The sequence below is a fragment of the Mya arenaria genome, chromosome 6 (genome assembly GCF_026914265.1).
Source record: "Mya arenaria isolate MELC-2E11 chromosome 6, ASM2691426v1".
In the NCBI taxonomy this organism is placed as follows: Eukaryota; Metazoa; Mollusca; class Bivalvia; order Myida; family Myidae; genus Mya; species Mya arenaria.
In genome coordinates this window covers 68890350-68913736 of record NC_069127.1, presented here as the reverse complement: position 1 = coordinate 68913736, position 23387 = coordinate 68890350, and the positions used below count along the sequence as shown (strand labels likewise).

The 23387-nt window shown below is 35.5% G+C and overlaps 1 protein-coding gene across 2 annotated transcripts; it reads right to left on the bottom strand.

Annotated features, from left to right (window-relative positions):
- Window positions 1-7256: 7256 nt before the first annotated feature.
- Window positions 7257-22012, bottom strand: LOC128236821 (rhoGEF domain-containing protein gxcI-like). 2 transcript variants are annotated; one of them, XM_052951936.1, is made up of 9 exons: window positions 21886-22012; window positions 20659-20841; window positions 19731-19818; window positions 19340-19439; window positions 17819-17945; window positions 16930-17062; window positions 16353-16572; window positions 15684-15875; window positions 7257-13188 (listed from the first exon to the last, which is right to left on the bottom strand). In XM_052951936.1, the coding sequence occupies exons 1-9, from the start codon at window positions 21976-21978 to the stop codon at window positions 12111-12113; spliced, it is 2214 nt and encodes a 737-aa protein (XP_052807896.1). In that variant the 5' UTR covers window positions 21979-22012; the 3' UTR covers window positions 7257-12110. The 2 variants fall into 2 exon arrangements, with proteins under 2 accessions (XP_052807896.1, XP_052807897.1); XM_052951937.1 differs by lacking the exons at window positions 19340-19439; window positions 19731-19818.
- Window positions 22013-23387: the final 1375 nt, after the last annotated feature.

Sequence of the window (23387 nt, the reverse complement as noted above, 5' to 3'; positions counted from 1 at the left end):
TTCTTGTTTGTGCATGTTTGTTTTTATGTTCTATGTCTTTGGCGTTTGCCCAGTGGCATTAAACCGGGTTTGTGTTTAAACTTTTGGCTACTGAGCTTGTTTCTGTAGCTTTTCGCATAAATATTGAGTTCTCGTTTAATGATAAGGTTTAAAAAACTGGATTGTGCTATTGTATCTTTAGTGAGAGAACATGCCTGCACTAGGGGAAGTACTGCCTGGCAGTTAGTTTGTTGGCTTTGTGTTCAAAGTCAATGTTACATTTGTTAATGATTGGTAGATTAATCACTTTACGTGATGGGATCTAACCCAATATTTAATCAGGATGGCATTTAAACACAGTTTAAGTCTTGATGGTGTCACAAGCAGCCAATGTGCGAGGGCAGAACTACATACAAACTGTCGATATAATTCACCAGTCGATAAATTCACATATCGGCCTAACACAAATGCAATAATTGTATAATACTCGACATTGATGTCATTTAACCCTACTAATTAAGCATCAAACTTAGAAAAATGATTTTTGGGCAACGAATGTGTCATATGAGAAAAGGAATCCTACTTACTTTGTCATTACAGTATTTTTTGAAACTCACCATTAAGCTTGCAAAAGAATGTCGCATCCAGCTATTGAAACAGAAAATTTAAACACAACAAATCGATACCACAAACTCAAAAGTGTAATGGTTATGGAAACGGTATTACTTTATTTGGAAACACAAAATTTATATTAATCAGATAAATTTTATTAAAACAGACTACAGAAACGAACCCCGCTGGCTCGAATTCCTCGATGGCTCTAGCTAGATGTAAAGGACCGATTACTTTATACTGAAGGTAAGTATTCCCGCTTGGCTCGAATATTAGAGGCTCGATTTCTTTTCGCCGGTTCCTGTGAGTTCGAGCCAACGGGTTTCGACTGTATTACAACATGTATTTACAAGTGAAGGCTAAGGAAACAGACAATCACTAACCTGCACAACAAGTGGAGTCTCCCGTCGCCGTTCTCCGCCGCTCTAATTCTGTTCTGTTGGTCTCACAAAAGTCAGTTCCTGTGCATAAAGCCTGTCCTACGTCACCTTGACGAATAGATAATACATCTTCTTCAGATAAAGCAGTTAGTTCTACTATCAGAATTTGGATTATAAGGAGAAAACATATAGCTGAAAATGCAGGATGCCACCCTGCTTAGAAAAGGGTTCTGCCTCTTTATATGTTCGTATATCATGCGTTATGGACATAGATGAGACAAACAAAGAACAAACAAAGAACAAATGCTGGCCAAAACACAATAGAAATAGCTTTCATTCAAAACTATTAGTTAAAATCTATTTAAATCTATGGAAGCCTGGTGATACTTTAAAGAAGAAAATTAATCGCCATCAGGTGTGTATTGCTAAAACAAATCAACATTCTTTTGTATGATCGGAATTAAAGACACCTTTGTTTAAACGATACGTGATATATATCTGTAGGATACTAACGTTTTATGGTGCAATTTATGTTTCGCTGAGCTTTGTCAAGACGATTAATGACATAAAATTATGAGTTTGATATGGAAAGATGTCATATATTCATTGTTTGTATTTTTTTCTGAAACACAAAAAACATTCTATTTGTTTTGGAATGCCTCGTGACTGGAGCCTGGTGTAGTAAATAAATATACTCAGCGGAAAATGATTTGAAACTTTACATTTTAATTTGTTTCTAGCACGAAGGAAACAATACATTGATAACGTTTATAAGAATACAACCTACATTCTCATCCAATGGAATTGCAGATAGACATTTATTAAGTACTAGGCTTAATCATTAAGAATTTTTATTTTCACGGGTCTTAAACGTCCGCCTACTGCCACTCATTTGCTTCAGATTATGCGTTTACAATGTTTCGGCCAATGAGGTTGTATTAAAAGTGAGTTAGATGACCTTAAGTTATAACTTAATTCTTACGAAGGGCTCGTTCGCTAAGCTAACTCTGCCCATTCTTCATCATTAAGATCTTACTTCATGTCATCTTACTATTACATAGGCATACATAGTTTTTATAGCAATGTTATGATTGTTTGTTTTTTCGTTTTATTCATGACTGACTTATGAAAAATTCAATAGTTTTACATAGATTCAAAGCTAATGGAAGGGGTTTAATAAAAACACAAAATGAAATCCATGTAAAGTACAATGTAGTATGAAAAATGTGAGCCCGTATTTCCAGTCAATCTGTGTATTTTAACTTCATCAAAATACTTCAAATCGAAATAAATTCGTCAAATGTCAATCTTAAGAGTTGAATTGACATCAAAGACTAGTATGAAAATGAAAAATTTGACAGTGATAAATTTTGTAACATTTTTTTCTGTTTGCGTAAATTTTGGCAAAAATGCTTCAGCCGTTTAATAAATACCAATTTTATATGTGTTTTTTTCTTTAAAACTACTAAAACAAAGCAGTTTTTCGGTAAAGTGCAGCACGTCTCTAGTTAGTTCATTTAATTATTTTAAGGCTGTTTTGTATCATTAATAGAGAAAGAAAAAACTAAAATTTATCTAAAGTATTAATTGTATTGATATCCAATTGGGAAAGCAATGCATATTAAGAACTGTCAGACTAGTATTTCTTTTAGTTTTATTTTGTTGCAAACCGCTTTTTAATGCAAGATAAAGGAATTCCTTTGTTTTCATTTACTTCTTCAAGATCAAATATAGCTAATTATGTTGTCTTTCTTTATTTACAGTGTGAATGTTTATTTATTCTCCTGACATTAAACTCTTTAATAAGTTACACATCTTCAGTTTCGCATTTTAAACGAAGATGTTTTTTGTGCTTGTTTGTTTTTTGTTTTGTAATTTCATTCACACAAGTCCATCTCATTGCCAGAAGATTGCGTAGAAGTTGACACTATTTAGATGGACAGTGGTTAGGGTATTGGTTATGGTGATGGTCTAGTATCATACTCAGCGGAAGATATCACTATCATCTAGGTAAGTTCTTTTTATTAATATGAATTTAATTTTGATTTTTATCTATTTAACATTCTCTAAGTAGTTTTGTATGGTAAAACTGAATATTACCTACGTATTACTTGCACGACAAAGGCGAACCACTTTCATGGGATGCAACAGACTAACAGTTGTGGATAAAATCATCAATTTAAATGAGAAACTGGCGGACAGCAGGCTACGTACTGTTATAATAATCATGCAGGCTGTCAGGACAAGTCTTGCAGATACTTGCATGTGTGTAACCATGCAAAGAAATCACCTTTAATTTAATTATGTCATGTACCAGAAGCAAACAGCAGCGACCTCCTCCCACTTCAGTGACAGCCCTAACATATTTTACTTTTTTCACCATACCTCGCCTTAAGGTCGAGGAATGTATTTACGAGTTATTAATAACCGGGAATATTCGTGACAATATTTATTATATCCACAGAACCATCCCTTATTGTAGGTAACCAAGTCGTGTACAAATATAAAACAGGTACGTAAATATTGTTATATAAGTATGCAAGAATCTTATGGTGATAAAAAGTATAAGACTAAATTTGTTTTACACGTTTGTCTACAGTTCAGCCTAGTCGAACGTGTATGACGCGGTTGACGATTCAGTAGCCATACATCCGTGTCATAAACAAACGTGTCGGATATGCAGAGAGTGTCCGCTCAAAGTCACATAGAATATACAAACAAGGCGATTATACAATGTAGATTAATTTACTCAGATGGCTGTTAAAACAATGAGGAATTGCATTTATGTATTGAATGTAGTGATATCCCATTAAATGTGTATAAAGAGAAAAGATACGATACTTATATGAAAAACTACAGAAACAAGCTCAGTAGCCAACAGTTTACACATAAACCCCGTTTAATGGCAAAGGGTAAACGCCAAAGAGACTAAAAATAATCGCAGGAAAGAATGCAACTTATTCTTACCTTATTTACAGCGTCTCGTTATTTTTAAACAATTTACTTCGCCGTACTTATAAAACATTTTGAGAGTGTATGCAGTTCGTGGAAATAATAGCATTATCACGGCATTGTATCAGTATTAACAAGAGTGTGCAACAATAATGACGTTATGAAGTTGTTCACGTGTTCTTTCATCTCAGTTTCAGTATTTATTTACTCTCATCACCTAATACAAATATGTGTTTTGAGATCATCAACATGAATAATACAATATGTTGTATATAAACATGTAAAAGAGCAAAAATATATATTAACCAGGCTGAATGGTTAGAAATGTAATACTAAGTAGGTACACATATAAATAGGTTGAGTACATAAACATATAGAACTAATTTATTACAGAGACCATCAGTTTGACGGAGTGAAAAGTATTTGTAGAGCGACGAAAATGTCAACATAAAGAAATGCTTTTATGACAGGAACATAAGGATGAGATGGAGAGAACAGTCAGATTCAACTATTCAATAACCCATAACAACTCGAAACAGTCGAAAGTAGATTGTGTATATGTTCATTAAAGTTGTATAAACTAGTTTGATGTTAAACTTGATTTTATTGTTTACTATTATTGTTGGCTCAAATCCGGTATCTCTACGTCACTGTCATTCTAATTGGTCTTATTTATACAACTTAAAGAACTTTAGAGCGTAACTTAACATAGCACTAGCCTGATCTGATAGACCACTCAACAACCGGTCCTAGCTACATATACTTACCATTGGGCAATAAAGGAACACTGTACGATATCAGCCCTTACGACCAGGACGGGATCTATCGCTCCCTGATATCATTTTGTAAGGGAACATTGGTGCTTAAAACTGGTGCATGCACTGTTTTTGTATGCCTTTAATATGATGAACATCGCTACCAAAGACATTAAATACCTATGAAATTCATATGTTAGTTACAGTTGAATAAAAGTGAATATCGCCTCATAATCTGAGTCACCGAAGGTTTATCGAAAGCCAGGTCACTGTTACACTAGCCGTGCCGTAAACCCCAAAAACGTCATAAGCTGGGTCGTAACAATATAGTTCCGCTTGTGCCTAGACAACTCGGAGGCAAAGGTATAGAGGCGTTTTGCGTGGAAGTTTAGATTGTCCTAAAGATGAAATAGTCCTGAAAACCCTGCCGGAGGTATAGTGCGACTGCTTTCGCGCGCCATTGACGTAGTTAACGCAAGATTTAATTAAAAGTATGGACAAATATTGTAAAAGAAAGAATTATTTATAACCCGCTTTTAGACATCGCTTACAAAATTGCCATGTTATTGTTCAAAGAAAAAGAATGTATTCAATTCAGAATGCAGAAATAACATGAAATATATTGACCAGGAGGCATAATGTTTTATCAAAAAGGCATATCAATGCCCTATTAGCTTAAGCAGGTAGCCGACAGTGTTGCACTTCTAATTGCCGTAAAGAATATTTTTTTCGGAATCTATAAATAAATGGCACCGTTCCGTTTTCCGACGACGACAAAAGCTCGATCCAGACTTGCTCCGGAAACTTATTCTATACTTTGTATAGTGTTTCCACATTGATATAAAGTGTCGAATTTGTCATGATGATAAGCCTACTTTATCTACTTTTTTGTTTGCCTGCTTGATCAATTATTGATTATTGTATAATAAGTTTTTCTATTTCTTTTGCAACCTAGGCGAGAAAACCATTTCTGCACATTTTTTTTCAAATAGCATGTCGACATGTATCAAGAATAAGTATTCTATAAACTGCCCTTGAGTTGACATATGAGATGAAAAATACATCGATTCGCCAATTTTATCATTCAGATCTCATACATATGCTCTGTATTGGACGTTTTCTGCAAAGTAATATAGCAAACTTCGGGGAATATGGCAATTATATATAAGTCTATCTACATGTCGAGGAAAATGGGCCCTACAATTTGGGCATAATGATACAATATACTGGTAAAACATTTAAAACATGACATACCATGAAGGTTGGTCCGTATAGTTTCATAATTAAGGGGAGAATACACATTGCATCCTCACTCTGGAAACGAGAATGACATATGAATGTGACCTTTTATTTGAGAGCACACGTGTTATACTTTACAAAACCAGTATATATGTTACTATAAATAGTATTTGTTTCGAATGTTGAGACAATTATGGGTCTTTTTCTGTATCATCAGTTTGCGACTTTGGCCATCCATGGGTGCTATGAGATACAATATACAAGAATCTTTATTCAAAGTCGGTTATATAATCACAAAAAACGAAGCAATGCGACGAAACCAGAGTTTCAATGATTGAAAGAACTTCATCCTACATTGTGAGATTCAGTTTCATCTTGTTTTTTTTCTATTTTAACTAAAAGTGACGTTGACCTTGACCCAAGGAGCCCCAAACGCAATATAAATAAAGGTCTCCATAAACTCTTCATATATACCAAGTTTAGTCAAGATATGGCAACCCAAACTTAAGCTACTGTGCTTCCGCCGTGTTACTATTTATGTAACAGTACCCTTGACCTTGAACCAAGGGGTCCCAAATGCAACCCCATGAAAGGTCTTCATAAACTCTTCATAATTACCAAGTTTAGTCAAAATATGGCAACCCTAACTTAAGTTATTCGGGTTTCACCGTTTTTTTCTATTGTTAGTAACAGTGACATTGACACTAGGGGCCACTAACGCAATCCCATGAAATATATCCATACACTCTTCTTATGTATGAAGTTTGGTCAAGATATGTCAACACTTACTAAAGTTATTCAGTTTCATAGCTTAGTTTGACGACCTGCCTGGTCGTCCGCCCGAACAACGACAAACTTCATTCTAATAATGAGAAAACCTGGTTAACAAAAAACAATAGCTCAATAAGTTAATTTCTGACATGAGCTATTAGATAGTATGCTTACATTGTCAAAAGGAAATTATTGCATTAATGGTGAGCAGCAAGCAATCATCAACCTCTAACTAATGCTGTATTCTTCTGTTAATTTAAGTTGAAATCCCATTAATTCAATAAAATTAAATTACGGCTGAGACAATTTGCCGAAAAATGTCTTTGTCTTGACATATTTTGTGGAATTTTCTCCTTTTAAAAAGTTTTGTGACTTATAAAGAAAGTAATAAGACAGCCATGATAAACTTTATGTTGGTTTCCAAATTTAAGTTTAAGCCATTTATTTGACTAAATGAAATATGATTTTTAAACATGTTACGCTTCAAGATTTTTCAAGAAATTGGGGCACGGTCCCTACATTCCCATTCACGTGCATGAAGGGCGAGCAAATTATAAACACAAACAAATTTAAAACGAACGTTTTATTGGGTTCCACCAAACAACAAAAATTCTGAAGATAACAACATTATGACCGTCACAGAGATAATATTATATATCACCTTTTTACATATATACAACATACAAAATTTTGGTTACTCAAACCCAACACTTTGTTAAGATACACAAACAAACAATAGAATTGCAGATATTTATCTTAAAGCTTTCAAGTATAAGATAAGATTCACCCTAGAATTATTTTAATATGTGGAAGCCACAAAAGGTCCTTCTATGTTCTTAAAATAGCAATAAACATACAGGGTCCTTTATGTTCTAAAAATAGCAATAAACATACAAGGTCCTTTTATGTTCTAAAAATAGCAATAAACATACAAGGTCCTTCTATGTTCTAAAAATAGCAACAAACATACAAGGTCCTTCTATGTTCTAAAAATAGCAACAAACATACAAGGTCCTTCTATGTTCTAAAAATAGCAATAAACATACAAAAGGACAAACACTCTATACAATGTCTATTATAGTATTGTGCTAATATAATGCTAAAAATTCATTGCAAACCCTTGTCACATAAGAATATGTATTGTAATTACAGAAAAGCAATATCTAACAAGAGATGTTTGTCAAACATTATGCCCCCCCCCCCTGAGCGCCATGTTGTCAGGATTATATGGACAATTGAATGAAATATGCATGGACCGAAATGACAGCTGATTTGTTGCTGTTTTAAGATTATGACCATTAAAGTGTGAGGATATAGTGTGTTATGACCGTCATGACCTTTGACTCTATGAACTCAAAATCCAGAGTCATCAGCTGGTCACCAGAAACCTAAATGTCAAGTTTGAGGGCCATGGGTGCAGGCATTGTCAAGTTATCACAAGTTTTTTTCGTTCAAGGTCACTGTGACCTTGACCTTTGACCCGATGACCCCTTAAATCATAAGGGGTCATCTACAAGTCAGATGCAACTCCAAGTCAAGTTTGAAGGCCATGGGTTCAGGCATTGTTGAGTTATCACTCGGACAACCTTTTAACATTCAAGATCACTGTGACCTTGACCTTTGGCTCTATGAATCTACTGGTCAGGCTTAACATCCATGTCAAGTTTAATGATCATAGGTTCAGGCATTGTTGAGATATCAGTGGGGGAAGATTTGTTAACTTTTTTGCGTTTAAGGTTACTGTGACATTGACCTTGGCCTGATGACCCCCAAATTCGATAGGGGTCATCTACTGGGCAGGCCCAACCATCATGTCAAGTTTGATGACCCTAGGTCCAAGAATTGTCGAGTTTGCTTTCAAGGTCACTGTGACCTTGACCTTTGACCCCTAAAATCAATAGGGATCATCTACTGGTCAGGCCCAACCTCCATATCAAGTTTGAGGGCCATGGGTGCAGGCAATGTTGAGTTATTACTTGGACAACATTTTATCATTCAAGGTCACTGTGACCTTGACCTTTGGCCCAATGACCCCTAAAATTAATAGGGACAATCTTCTCGCCGGGCTCAACCTACAAATCAAGTTTGAGGGCCATGGGTGCAGCCATTGTCAAGTTATCACTCGGATAACCTTTTACCATTCCAGGTCACTGTGACCTTGACCTTTGGCCCAATGACCCCTTAAATCAATAGGGACCATCTTCTGGCCAGGCCCAACCTCCAAGTCAAGTTTGAGGGCCATGGGTACAGGCATTGTCGAGTTATCACTCGGACAACCTTTTACCATTCCAGGTCACTGTGACCTTGACCTTTGGCCAGATGACCCCCAAAAACCATAGGGGTCATCTCCTGGTCAGGCCAATTCTCCAAGTCAAGTTTGAGGGCCATGGGTGCAGGCATTGTTGAGTTATCAATCGGACAATCTTTTACCATTCAAGGTCACTGTGACCTTGACCTTTGGCCCAATGACCCCCCAAAACAATAGGGGTCATCTACTGGTCAGGCCCAACCTCCAAGTCAAGTTTGAGGGCCATGGGTGCAGGCATTGTCACGTTATCACTTGGACAACCTTTTACCATTCAAGGTCACTGTGACCTTGACCTTTGGTCTGATGACGCCCAAAATCAATAGGGGTCATCTACTGGTCAGGCCCAACCTTCATGTGAAGTTTGATGACCATACGTCTAGGAATTGTTGAGTTATCACTCGGACAAGCTTTGGTCTACCGACGGACCGGCCGACCGACCGACCGACCGACATGCCTGTGCAAAGCAATATACCCCTCTTCTTCGAAGGGGGGCATAATAATCAATATTTCATTATAAACACGTTCAATTTATATTTCTTTCAATTCACTAATTTTCATTGTATGTATTTGTGTGTGTGTGTTTTACTCTTTCTTTACCTAACAGTAGAAGTTTTTCCCACATTTACATTTTTTTCTAATATATTTTTTTCTATATAATAACATACTTTTCTACCAAGTATTATAACAGTAATGAACAATATATACAATGTTCAGTTCTAATTTTCTTTTTTATACTATCTTTTTTATACACATATTTTTAAAATAAGAAATAACCTTTACAACAGTATTAAATGAACACTATATACAATGATCAGTTCTAGTATTACTCTACCACAAACTATGGATTCTCTCCCTTGCATTACAGGCTGAATTAAATTGCATCCTACTTAAACAAGCAAAACCAGTACTCCTATGGTATCAATTTATGACCATAATGACCTTAATTTGACCAGTGGTCAGATGTACTTAAGATCAGGTCAGGAAGTTACTGAAAGGTGCAGAGGTCTTGTATATGTATTTATAACCTTAATAAACTGAGGTTGAACTGCTATGTAAATAACTGACAACTCCACAGATTATGGGTGATGTACATGTAAACACAACTAGTCTAATGTGGAATATATACAGATTCAAAATTCATGAGGCAAATTTCATTATTTAAGAACATAGAATGACCTTATGTGGTTGACTACAAAAATATATTCACGTATTAGAAAATATGATTAAAAATAACAACTTTTAAATGCCCTTACTAGAAACAAAAAGACCCTAATGATATTTGCAACCCTTAGTTCCAAGCATAATGCCCCATCCTTCAGTGAAATTTGAAAGTAAATAAAATAGTTTTGTTTGAGCAAAAGTCAAAACCTATTGTGCAAAAACTTAATGATTTATGCACCAGTCATTTGTAACCACGGCCCCCCAGGTCCGGGGAATAGCGGGGACTTTGACTTTTGGTCCAGCCAAGCCCGGGCAAAGTCTCCGCCCTGCGGGGACGATCTGTTGGTAAAACCCCCGCCAAATGCCCCCGCACCCAAGTGACCCTAGATAAGGCCAATTTCCCGCTATATTTGGCGTGAAGACAAAACCACCGCAGTCGCCCGGCACTGCGGGGCCACCTGGAAAGTAAAAACACGGCCCTTTTCCCCGGCTATCCCCGGTATACCCCCGGACCTGGGGGGGCCGTGGTTACAATTGACTGGTGCATTAGAAGGGCCCTTAAACAATTAAGTGTGGTACTTATTGGAGGCCGATTGGTGATCTCATTGGATGGAAATGTAGGTTAAAATCTCAAGAGCATTCAAGTATGGGCAACAATTTATTACATCAGAATCTTAAACTAATACATAAATGAGTCAAATTCTTACAAAAGTTTGTATAATACCCTTGAAGATATTTCCACATATTTGAGCATAGGCTATTGTGACTGGGTTTTGTGACTGGGTTTACAAAAAAAAACAACTTTATATAGAGGGAATAAAAACGCCATCAAAAGACCTGTATACAAATTCCTCATCAAAAATGAAAATGTATGAATTAATCGGTCAAGATTCCCACATATTCCCATGTGGCCTGAATGATTGACAGCCAGGACAAATTTAACAATTTATGATGGGTCACACATGAATTGAAGTGTTAAGATCGAGTTTAAGTGTTTATATGCATTACACTTAGAAACAATGGACCATATATTCACAAGATGCTACTTATAATAATAAAACAGGCCAATAAACAAGCGCAATGAATAGAAACTTAACCAGGATCTTATCTGTTCTGCATACATGTATCATTGTTAACAGGATAAAACTTTTTAATTACAGTGAAATAGATTAACAGTTGTTCAGTTTAACTGGTAAACTATTATATAAACAGCCGATCAATTACTCAACACAAAAGTTAATGACTAAAATAAATAGTATCAAATCACAACAATCTTTGTCATTTTCCATATCATTTCCCCAAAAGGATATGCTGTTGCCCAATAACACAACAAAAAACTTAACTTCTGACTCAACAGTTATGAATATTTAAAAGATGTTTATCATGAATTAGGAAAGAAAATAAATAATGGAAAGTATATTTGCTCAACCACAAGGAGAATTGCTGTATTTTCACTCCGCAACATGACAGATTGTCATATTTTTGCCATGCCACATTGTGAATAATTACTTTCTTTATAATATGAACATTTTTTTTTTAAACAAAGGTCTTTTAAAAGGAGTAAAAACGATTAATATTTTAAATCATGCTGAGCTGTTACGTGAAAAAGGAACTGATATTGAGAAATGATTAAAGTTTTTTTTTTAATATTATGGTAACTGCAATGTAATTCTAGGTCAACAAGGCACTTAAACTGAAATACTGTAGTCGCAAATACTAATAAAATCTGAGGTGAGACAGTCATTAAATTTGACCAATATTTTAAACTTGGTTTAATGCTGATTTATTCATTTTTAAAATGAGAAAAAACTTCAAAGTATTTAAACAACATTTTAAATGCAATAAGAAAACAAACATAAATACTCCTTTTTAAATGATGTACCACATTGATATGTGGCCAATGTACAGAAAACTATCAATTAATACTACGATAAGTGGAGAAACCGTCCTCTATTATGAATCAGTGAAAAAACTGAGCACAGAGTTGACGTCCAACACATCAACCTTCAACATATTCATGAGGCTGTCTTCTTCATTGTTTAAGAATTCCATGAAAGCTGACTCTGGTTTAGTGGCCCCATTCACTGAGGCCCCTCCAGCCATTGTAAGGTCCATATTAGAGGCCCCACAGAGCAAGGGATCTGCTTCACTGCACTGAACCATAGGAGAATGGCTTGTTACACAATTCTGAACTGACAGTAAAGAGTTTATACTTGTAGTATCCATTGCCATTAAACTTGAGCTGGACAGATTCTGGCTCATATTTGTATTATTTGAAGCACTGGTAAAAACAGGGGTCAAAATGCCTTCCTTGATGACAACAGGTCTGTTGAGAGGGACAAAGGCTTGTTTGTGGTTTTCCCCTCTATGGGGTGTTGCAGTTGACATGCTTGTCTGGTTTAAGAAAGAATCTTGTAATGTTGTTGTATTCCTTTGTGTTTCTGGGATGAACATCTGGCTAGAGGAGGGCGCTTGAACAGGGCTTCTTATGGGCAAGGACAATCTAAGCTGGGACATGTTGGCAGAATCAGTAGTGAGCATAGTGTTAAGCTTAGGTAGCTGGGAGTGGGGCTGCATTGCCGATATAAGAGATTCAACAAACGATGCCACGAGAGGGTCATTGATATTGTTATCTAAAGGTTGTTCACTTTTCATACTATTGTATGTTGCATTGAACACTCTGGTTGCCATGGAAGAACCCTGCATCATGTTGGAAGTGGTCGTCATGCCAACAGTTGGAGAAAATGCTGACTCTGTTGTCATGGGAACATAAGATGACTCACTTGGTCCAGTGGTTGTTATGGAAGCAACCTTCACCAAGTTGACAGTAGTTGTCATAGCAACAGTTGGAATAAAGGATGACCCTGTCACCATGGCAACAACAGAAGTGTTTGGAGCAGAGGCATTCTGGCTTGTCACCATGTACTGGGCAAAGGGAGTCTGGATAGCATGGCTGGGGCGGCTTGATAGGAACTCCAAGGGTCTGTTGTCATCCTGGGCATCTGAGGGGGTCCTTCTTCCTGACCTTGACCTAAAAATATTGCAAAGAAATAACTACATTGCGTTGAGCCTCTATACAGGGTTAACTTTTTATTTTGAAGTTAAATTTTAACTAGAGATTGCTTTTTTGAAAAAGCGCTTGTCTCCCCTATTGTGTGGTCATAGCTGAGAAAAATAAATAATGGACATGAAAATTGTAATTTTGGACTGGAGACGAACCAACAGTGAAGTTTGGTTTATTCACCCATATTAAATAGTGAAGAGAAAAAAGTGTTGTTGATTAATCTTGGAAAATGTAAACGGAAGTTTGCATTGTATGGAGTTCCTGGGCGCAAGCGTTATTCAATTATTTATCAGAAACTTTTTTTTAGCTCAAAGTCATCGAGACCTTGACCTTTGACCTACTGATCACAAAATCAATAGGGATCATCTAAATGACCAACTTGCATACCAAGTATTAAGTTCTTGGGTGCAAGTGTTCTTTAGTTACTAAGCAGCAACCGTTTTTTCACCTCAAGGTCATAGCAACCTTGACCTTTGACCTACTGATCTCAAAATCAATAGGGGTCATCTACTAGTCATGACCGACTAGCATACCAAGTATGAAGTTCCTGGGTGAAAGTGTTCTTTATTTATTGAGCCGAAACAAAGTGTGACGTACTGACTGACTGAAGGACTGACTGACTGACTAATTGACTGATCACAAAACCAATAGGGGTCATCTACTAGTCATGACCAACTTGCATACTAAGTATGAAGTTTCTGGGTGCAAGGGTTTTTTAGTTACTGAGCGGTAACCGTTTCTTTACCTCAAGGTCATGGCGACCTTGACCTTTGACCTAGTGATCTCAAAATCAATAGGGTTCATCTTCTAGTCATGACCAACTAGCATACAAAGTATGAAGATCGTGGGTGCGAGCGTTCTCTTGTTATTGAGCGGAAACCATTTCTTCACCTCAAGGTCACAGTGACCTTGACCTTCAACCTACTGATCTCAAAATCAATAGGAGTCATCTACTAGTCATGACCAACCAGCATACCAAGTACGAAGCTCCTGGGTGCAAGCGTTTTTTTCGTTACTGAGCGGAAACCGTTTCTTCACCTCAAGGTCAAGGTGACCTTGACCTTTGACCTAGTGAGCCCAAAATATATAGGGGCCATCTTCTAGTCATGACCAACTAGCATACCACGTATGAAGTTCCTGGGTCCAAGCGTTCTATAGTTATTGAGCCGAAACGAAGTGTGACGTACTGACTGACTGAAGGACTGACTGACTGACGGACAGGGCAAAAACAATATGTCTCCCTATGAATGGGGGAGACATAACTACTTAGTTCATCGCAGTCTTTGTTTGTAGAGGATTCAGTTATTAGGACAAATATTAAATACAATTATATTATACAATACAATTTCTGTTAAAACTTGAATATGTTATAAATCACCATTCACATTTACTCATAAATAAACACAAGACAGTTTTCCCTTTATTTCAACTGAAATTGGAAGCTAATTATCTATTTTGCAATCTCTTAAGGCCAAAAACGTTGTTTTTTAACTAATTATAAGTAGGCTATTTATATAGGCAGGCTATTTGTATATTCTTTTTCTGCATATAAAACCATGACCAAATGATACCAAAAAGATATGGGTCACCACATATTCACATATTTGTGTATTGTACACTTTAAAAGATAATATATGTTACAAATATGTCAAACTCATTGGGCCATCCTAAAAATTAATTGTTTGCAGTGGCTTGACTCAAATTTGAATATTATTTCAGTGGGTCAGTAATTAGATTTTTTTTTAAAACTCCCATGATTTTACATTGTTTAGGAGAATAACATGCTACACAATGTATTTTTCAAATACCATAAAGCGCCAAAGAGCAAATGCCAATGTTTATCTATTTTCAGTCAGTAATAACTCAACCAATTTTAAAGCCAGGCTTATGGGCCTTGCTACGCGTGTATGGATTGTCTAAATAAACATTTAAATATCTTCCAACATTTTTTCACTAATGGCCAAGGTTAAAGTTTTTATCACTAAGATGCTGAAACCAACAACACCGGTCCAACACAAAAGCTATCATAGAACACTACTTTTTTCTTCGACAAAACAAATGTCGTAAAAGCTTTTTAGGCAGAGCATATTTAATGAGTCTCCAACAGATACACTTTTTAAGGTAGTAGTGTTCAGCACTAAAGGGTCTCCAGGAGTCTGTGACTTGTGTACAAACTCTTAGATATTGGAGCTAAGGAGTCTGTCAGACTCCTTATTTTAGCAAAGACGACAGTATTAATGAATTTTATACATAACTATAAGTATTCTTGTGAGTTTCTGAAACTTCAAAACTTTCTAATAAGTTTTGTTTGGAACTCCATTTGCTTTGAATACTTTTCTTTGACAATACAATTTCCTTAATGCCCTTGACTCTCCTAAAATTTGTAAATGGGAAGTCCAACCAACTCCTGCATAAATAATTAATGTCTAGCACTGTATAGCGTGGTTAAAACATTTCTTTACCTGTACCCAGATCTCCTCTTTGCCTTGTTTTCCTCCTGGGCTGGAGAATTCGACCTTGACCTACTTTCCATTGACCTGACGCTCTCCCGCTTGCTGTTACGTCTGCTCACCACTGGGGTACGTGGCGGGGTGGGGCAGGGTGTATGGAGTGGGGTCTGGCTGCAAGGGGTCCCTGGCACAGAACCTGCAACCCTAGAAAGAAATAACTGCCTTGTATCAAATAATTCTTTCTTTGAATGGAGAATCAAGCAAAGCGTCCATAGAAAAGGAATTTCCAGTAAAACTAGCAATATCAGTATGTTATAGTTCACTGTTAGTAGGATTAATTTAAAAGAATCATAATAGCTATGTCATTTAAGCTATTGAATATTACCAATGCCAACTTTTAGAATTCAGGCTTAGATAACTTTAACAATGAGATGTTTATAAAAAAAATGGATTTATTGTTCAATCTTTTACTCCCGTTTATTTTTATTTATTATTGTGTAGAACAACATTCTTCTTGTATTTCAATAACGTTCAAGTCTGTTGGACACTGGTACCCATTTTGACAGGTCACAAGATAGTCATTTTCTTGGGGCAGGAACCCGAACCTCTTTTGCAAGAGGACACATTGTTCACTTTGCGCTCTGTCAGAGATAGAAAAATAGCACAGAACTATATACAAACCTTGAGGGTCCCGGTATTGGGGTGGGTGTTCGGGGAGTCCGATGTCCACTTGGACTCTCGGTTTTTGGTCTAGGGCCAAGGTCAAGCTTGCCCGCCGAGTCACGTCTTGCCTTACACAGGAAGTGACGGTGGACATTGGCATGCGCCTCCTCCTCTAGCTGTTCCGGGGTTGTCATGATGCTCGTATGCTTGCTCATGTAACGTAGTGACTCAAGGATACCTGATATGTAAGAAGTAGGGATTGATAAAATTCAGTCAGAAATACTGCTTCATTGGTGTAAGCTAAAACTAATTTGTAAAACTGAAAAAACAAATGTTTTCTCTTACTAATTTTAAATTATTATTTTAAATGTCAGATTTATATCTTTAATATTTCTGCTTTATGCCAATAATATGATTTTGTCCAATGATGACAAGTCCCAACACTAAGAAAAATTCTACAATAGATTGACGTTATTTCTGCATATAACATACAAGCTTGTGTCAGTCATTGTCGGATACCAAAAGAGATCCATTTCTGTTACAATCTTTTAATCGCTGATAAATATTTCACAAATGGGACAATGAAATAGCTCACCTTTTCTTAGAGTCTTCAGTGACAATGTCGTCTGTACCCAATCCTGAACGGTTCCACTAAACTCCTTCAGCGTATTCTTGTTAGCCATTGTCCGCTTGAACGAGTCATACAGGGGTCTCATGAAGAACCCAAACTTGTAATCATTAAGGACTAGTCTTTATGTTTATAATTTATGAACTATTACAGACTATTATTCATGTATTAGTATATACTGTAATCTGACTAAGACTCAAAGACACTAAGGACAGCTTTGAAGCTTGAGTTGATGGATTTTTGAGTAATACCGAGTTTGATTTCAGCCATATACAAAACTCCATTCTTTCATAGGCTTAGTTTCAAAACATTTTTGGAATAACATTAGAATTTTTGTTTAAATTAATTCTATAACTTCTTATAAACATTTCAGTTTTAAAAATTAAAGACAGCTAGTGACTACAATGGTGAACAAACTACCATTTGTTCATTATAAAAGATGGTTATACTGCATCAAACATAGTTAAAAAATTAGGTCATGAAAATTGCAAATCAATCGCAATTTTTACCAATTGTAACTCATCGGCAATTTTCCATCAAAAACAACTTTAGATGTATGCCGGAACATTAGTAGTAGTTTGTAAAAAAATCAAATAATAGTATTAATTAATTGTAGTGTTTTACTCAATGTGTTGATATAAAACAACATAAATATAATAATGTAAATTATGTTTTGAACAGCTGCAAAGTTAATGTTTGGCTTGAAATGTTCAATGGCGGATTAATTTGATTTATAGTTCTGCAAATAAATTGTTGTATTTTTACCAGCGGCATTAAAAAACAGAACACACATGATCCAGTGAATCATTTTAAGATTATATTTCAGATTTGAAACTTTTTCAAGTGAAAAGGATACGATCCAAAACTTCCAATTTTTTTTCGTCTGCTCAGTCACGTACTGGTCATACAGCGTATCCATGGAAACCATCTCGACTTCCTTGTTTTGGTTTGAGCCGTGTTGGGGCAGCTGGTCTTGCAAATTCCTGAAGAGTAAACAAATTAGTTGCTTTATAGAGGTTCATATACAGAGGGGGTGGGGTAGTTGGGTTCATATGGAGAGGGGTGGGGGTAACGGGATGGAGGGGGTTAATTTGTTGAATGAAGTATTGTGTAACTCCTATGTGACCTTGTGTCAAGGTCACTGTTGACGGATGCTCTCCAACCCCTTTGTTTTATATATTCCTTGTATTGACAAGACTAGACTGATTGATGGACTGTTTTTGGCAATCTGTGGTTTTAAATACCTTTTATAAAGCAGTTACATTTACAAGAGATTTCAGGTTAAAGATGCTGTTATTAGAATGTTTAACTTTTTTATAAATGAACTTATATACATCCTATTTTACAATGACCTTGAACATGGGGTTGGATAAGGTCTCTGTCAGCTGATTGCGTCCAACAAACTCGAACAAATTTTGAACATTGTCAAAATGTTTCCCCAAATGTATATTTTGTGGGTTTAAAAGTCATGCTTCATTTGTCATAAACAATATGAAAATGCACTACAAATAAACAAGGTAATACACATTATCTGCAACAAAAACAAACATTGATTAACCTACAATTATCATTATAACAGTAATATATATTCAAATTAACAGACAAACTAACATATTATATATATATAGTTGAATATGCATTCTGAAAAAGATACAGACTAATTAATTGGTTGTGACATTATATACTCATAATATGAAACATATTACCTCTTTTTCTGAAAAAATGAAAAGAAAATTAGTCATGATATGTTTATATCATGTATTCATGTTATATAACTTTTCAAACTATTCAAAAGGTACTGAATATTATAGTGTGTGCTACTACAAAACTATAGCTTTCCACAAAGGCTAACCTCAAACTGTTAAATAGGTTAAATGTAGATACATCTAAACTTTTTGTAACGTGATATGATATTTGAAATCAGCCTTTGTGAATCAAGTGCATTATACTAGTAATAAATCTTATCATGAAGCATGACTTTTAAACCCAAACTGTTGCTGAAAGAAAATAATGATTGATTAGCATGCAAAGTGTTCACATCAGAAGAAGCACATTCAAGAAAGCAAATTTGAACACCTTCAATAAACTTTGCAAAACCTAGTCATAGGTTCTCAAGGTTATTTTCAACCCTATTAAAACTTCAAAAGCTAACTTGTGAATACACCTTTGTGTGTTTTATCTTTGTAAAGATTTGCATTTATTTAGAAAAAAATTCATGGAAAGTAAACAGATAAATCAATCTTCCTCCAAATCAAAACTAAAACTGAGAGGATTTGACCTCAAAAAAACTCAAGGTCAAGAAAGGACAATTTGAAAGTGCAACCTCTGACGTACCACAAGTCTACCACTTAGCAAGGACATCTATATTTAGACTTACTGAATATCGGTACCCAGGCTTTCCAGCTCTCGCTGAAGGGCTTCAATCTCATCCTTTGAGCTGGCACACTCAGTTTTTAACTGTCGACAGTACTCGGTGGCTACAATATGGGAGAATGTTCAAACATTTTGCAAGGGCGCCCCTGATTTAAGACCTGGGGCTCAAACTAACAGGTTAAAACCCTAGCTAATGGATTTAGAAGGCTTCCACATAAATTCTATCTCCTTGTGTTTCTTGCGCTATTGATGTATCATTCATAATTTTGCCAGTTTTGAAGGCAAAAATTATGCACCCTTTCGCAAACAGCATATCAAGAAGTGAGAAAAATGTAAAAGCCAGCCCTTATCTACTTGGTCATAAAAACTTGAACAAAGTAGAAAAAAATACCTACATTTCAACAGCATCGCTGATCTACTCTCTTTAGCTGAGGACACTTCGATTAGAGATGGAACCGTGGACAATAGAGTGTCAAAACCCTTCTGTGAAAGTAAATACAAAAACAACTGCATGAGATAAGATTAAAATGATCATTTTGTAATAAAGATATCTGAAATGGTAACAAAATTAGTCATGAATAAAGCAAATAGCAGTAAAGGATTGAAAAAAGAATAGTTCAAAGCCAAATCTGAATGAAAAAAGGGTATCAAACAAGTACCGTTACACCTCTTAATTGATGTACAAAAATCAAATTTAAATAATACCGGGCTTTGAACCTATTCAATTTTCATGACACTACAATAAATGTTATTGTTTTAACAGTATTTAATAGAAAAAAGGTTTTAAAGAAATTTCTCACAATAAATTTAAATACTTTTATTAGATAACCACTCAAGGAAAAAAATACTAAAGTTTTATCACACTTTTTACCTGCCTTACCATACAGGAACTTCCGTAGCTTTACTAAATACTGAAGGCCTTTCTCGAGACATGATTCCGAGTCTTACAGTGCCTATTTTGGGTGGTAGACCTAATAAACCATCTTTTAAAAAAAAAGGCTTCGATTATAGCTAGCCATTATCAGAACATCAAAAGATATAGGTCCAAAAAGTTATGGAAAACAAACATAACTTTATGTACTCTTTCACATCGCAAAAAATATTTTCAAACAATTTTGTTTACAGATTCATAGACGAAAGGTCAAAGTCAATGTCAAAATACTTAAATGCCAAATAGGATAAACAAAATTTATACACAATGTATCATTTATTTAAGCCTGTTTGAATGCCTGAACTTTTTGGAAAACAAAACAAATTCTTCAACAAGTATTCAAAATCAATAGGTTACCCCTAACTAACTAAAACTGCTGAACTGAACCAAACCTGAATTTTATCTCTTCGCTTGTATTCTGCCTTAATGTGAGATTGCCGTTTGTGTCGGGGTATGGGGTTTGCCGGGCGGCCACATTTTGAGCGTGTTTTCTTGGTGCCATCACTTGTTGTCTGGTCAGCAAGGCCAGTGTCACTCTCAAACTCCTCAGGAGAGGATGGAAGCTCCAGGGAGGACTGAAGAAATATATTAACAATAAAAATACTCACCACAAACTTTCTTTTTATTCTCTTTATTTCACTTTTTATTTAACTGTGCTTTAAAAAAAACAACTTTTTTTCGACTTCAAATTTAATTGATTTTTATTTATAAAAGTTTAAATAAAAACACTAACAATAATATTAAAGATGCACTCTTACTCTCAAATAAGATTTACCACAATGAATACTATTGTTTTAATTTACCAAAAAGGATGAATTAATACAGAAAAATACGATTCTTATGAAGGATACCTTGTTTAATTTGAAAGAAAAGTGTGGAAAGCATGGTCAACAAACAAACAAAATAAATGAAACAATTCTATATAAATAATGAAATAAATAAAATAATTAAGTAACCAAAGAAGTTTAATATAATTATATTAGTAACCAATGAAGTTTATTTTATATCTCTTATCAACAAACACAAAATACAGAATAATATTTTTTTATTATAATAAATGTGGGACCTGTTATAATCATACTCAATATATATTTTATTTTTGTAAATTGTGCAAAATCCCGTGTGAGGGCCTCACAAATACTCATGAATGAAATGACGTCATTGCAAGCAACTATGCAATGATTGGCTGTCTGCAACGTCTGAGACAAAAATTTATGCAGCCATTGGCCGACAAACTGAACATGTGACCTTACGAGGTCACTGGTATATATACTGCAGTAGCGCCACTAAAACGTTCTTGTCAGGTTAGCGGTCGAACAGATAACACACCGTAAATCAATTCAAAATGTGTGGCCTTCACTGAAGTTCAAATAAAAGCCCTATTTTGCTCTGCAAGATGGCAAAACCTATATAAAATGAAAGAAGTATAAATCTGTCATTTAACTGTTAACATAAATTTCACCTAAAACGCTTAATTCCGGTGTATACTCCTATTTTGAGAATGTCATAAACTAACCAATTAACTTTTGTTGAATCGAGTTACCGATTCTTTCGACTTCATTTTCTCTTCAAAAGTCGAATTAACGAAACAAATTTTAGTACGAAGACACAAAACAAACCTTCCTCTCTCGTTTCTGCTCGGCGTATCCATTGAAAATCCGTAAGTTTTGTAAACTTTCAATTTCAAAGCCAACAGTCATTTCGGCTCGCATAGTTTGCGGCTGGTGTTTACAAATTTATTAGTCGGGTATTTTCGGTAATTTCCGATGTCACCGGAACCTGGCAGCTTTCGAAAAAGCTCGCAGTCGAAAGACTGACTTGTTATAAATGTCACGAAGCGTGTTTGGCACAATGTATAGATATGGCTGTCTTCTAAACTGCATTGCGACTATTCCAAAACGCTAGCCAAGTCCTGGATAGTACCATAATCTGACGTTAGAAGAGGCGATATCGACAATTTTTGTAATCAGTTGTATAACATAGTGCACTGATGGCGTATTTAAACTTATTTTACAGACATTTTTTTATGGATTTGCAACCACTCCTCTTTAGATAAGCGAGTGGCAGATATATCAAATTCCTTAAACTGACAAGTAGGGTTTATTAATAACAAGTCCCAATTCTTAGTCTGTACGATACAAGATGGCAACTTATTCCGTAAGGAAATACCAGAAAAGAAGAATTAAGGACTTTAATCCAAAACCTTTGACCTCTGGAACAGCATAAGCCCCTTTGTGACATAATATTGTCCTATGTGTGTGTGCAAGTATCTTGGGAGATAAAATCGTTTCCCATGTAGTCCGGGGCTATGCCATTTTTTATTCTAAAGACATGACCCAAAATAATCTGGTCTACTCGTTTGTTGACAGGTAACCAGTTGAGTAATTTAAAGTGTTCTGGGCAAATGTGAGACCTTGCATAAAGATCCAAAACAAACCTCATAAGTTTATTTTGTGTGGTTTGGAGCTTTGTTTAAAGTACATTTGTAACTTGGTCAGACCATGATACCACATAGAACAGGCATAATCAAAATGCCATTAAATTAAGGCCATGACAAGGAGTTTCTTGGTGTGTTTTGTAAGGTAACCTTTCTTTCGATATAGATATGTTAATCTTGCATTAGCCTTTTTTAATATAGAACGAGCCATAGAATCAAAAGACAGGGTCTGATCAATAGTTGCGCCAAGATATTTAACAGCAGAAGTTGATTCAATAGTGGTACCATAATATGTAATATCAAGTGTTGAGTTGACCTTATTTCATGTTTAGGCTCAAATAAAATTGACTCAGTTTTGCCTAAATTAAGTGACAACTTATTATCAACCAACCAATGACTGACAAGATGCAGGTCATCTTTCAATGACGTTTCCACAGAAAACTTACATTTACCTGAAACAAGTATGCCTGAATCATCAGCGTATAACAAGAGCTTGTTTTTAACCACGACTGACATATCGTTAACATAAATCAAAAATAAAAGGGGCCCTAGTATGGAGCCCTGTGGAACTCCACATGTAATAGTAGAAGTAGTAGAATGTGTACTGGAGACATCAATTAGTTGCTTTCTATATGAAAGATAGGATTCAAACCATCTTAAAATGTCATCACCAAGTCCTGCTGA

Excerpts from the sequence above, each read along its gene's own strand:
- LOC128236821 (XM_052951936.1), bottom strand. The coding sequence starts at position 21,978 with ATGCGAGCCGAAATGACTGTTGGCTTTGAAATTGAAAGTTTACAAAAC. Across the intron at positions 19,440-19,730 it reads ATCAGCGATGCTGTTGAAAT|CCACCGAGTACTGTCGACAG; the intron begins GTAGGTATTTTT and ends CCCATATTGTAG. Across the intron at positions 17,063-17,818 it reads AAAATTGGAAGTTTTGGATC|TTTGGGTTCTTCATGAGACC; the intron begins GTATCCTTTTCA and ends AATGATTACAAG.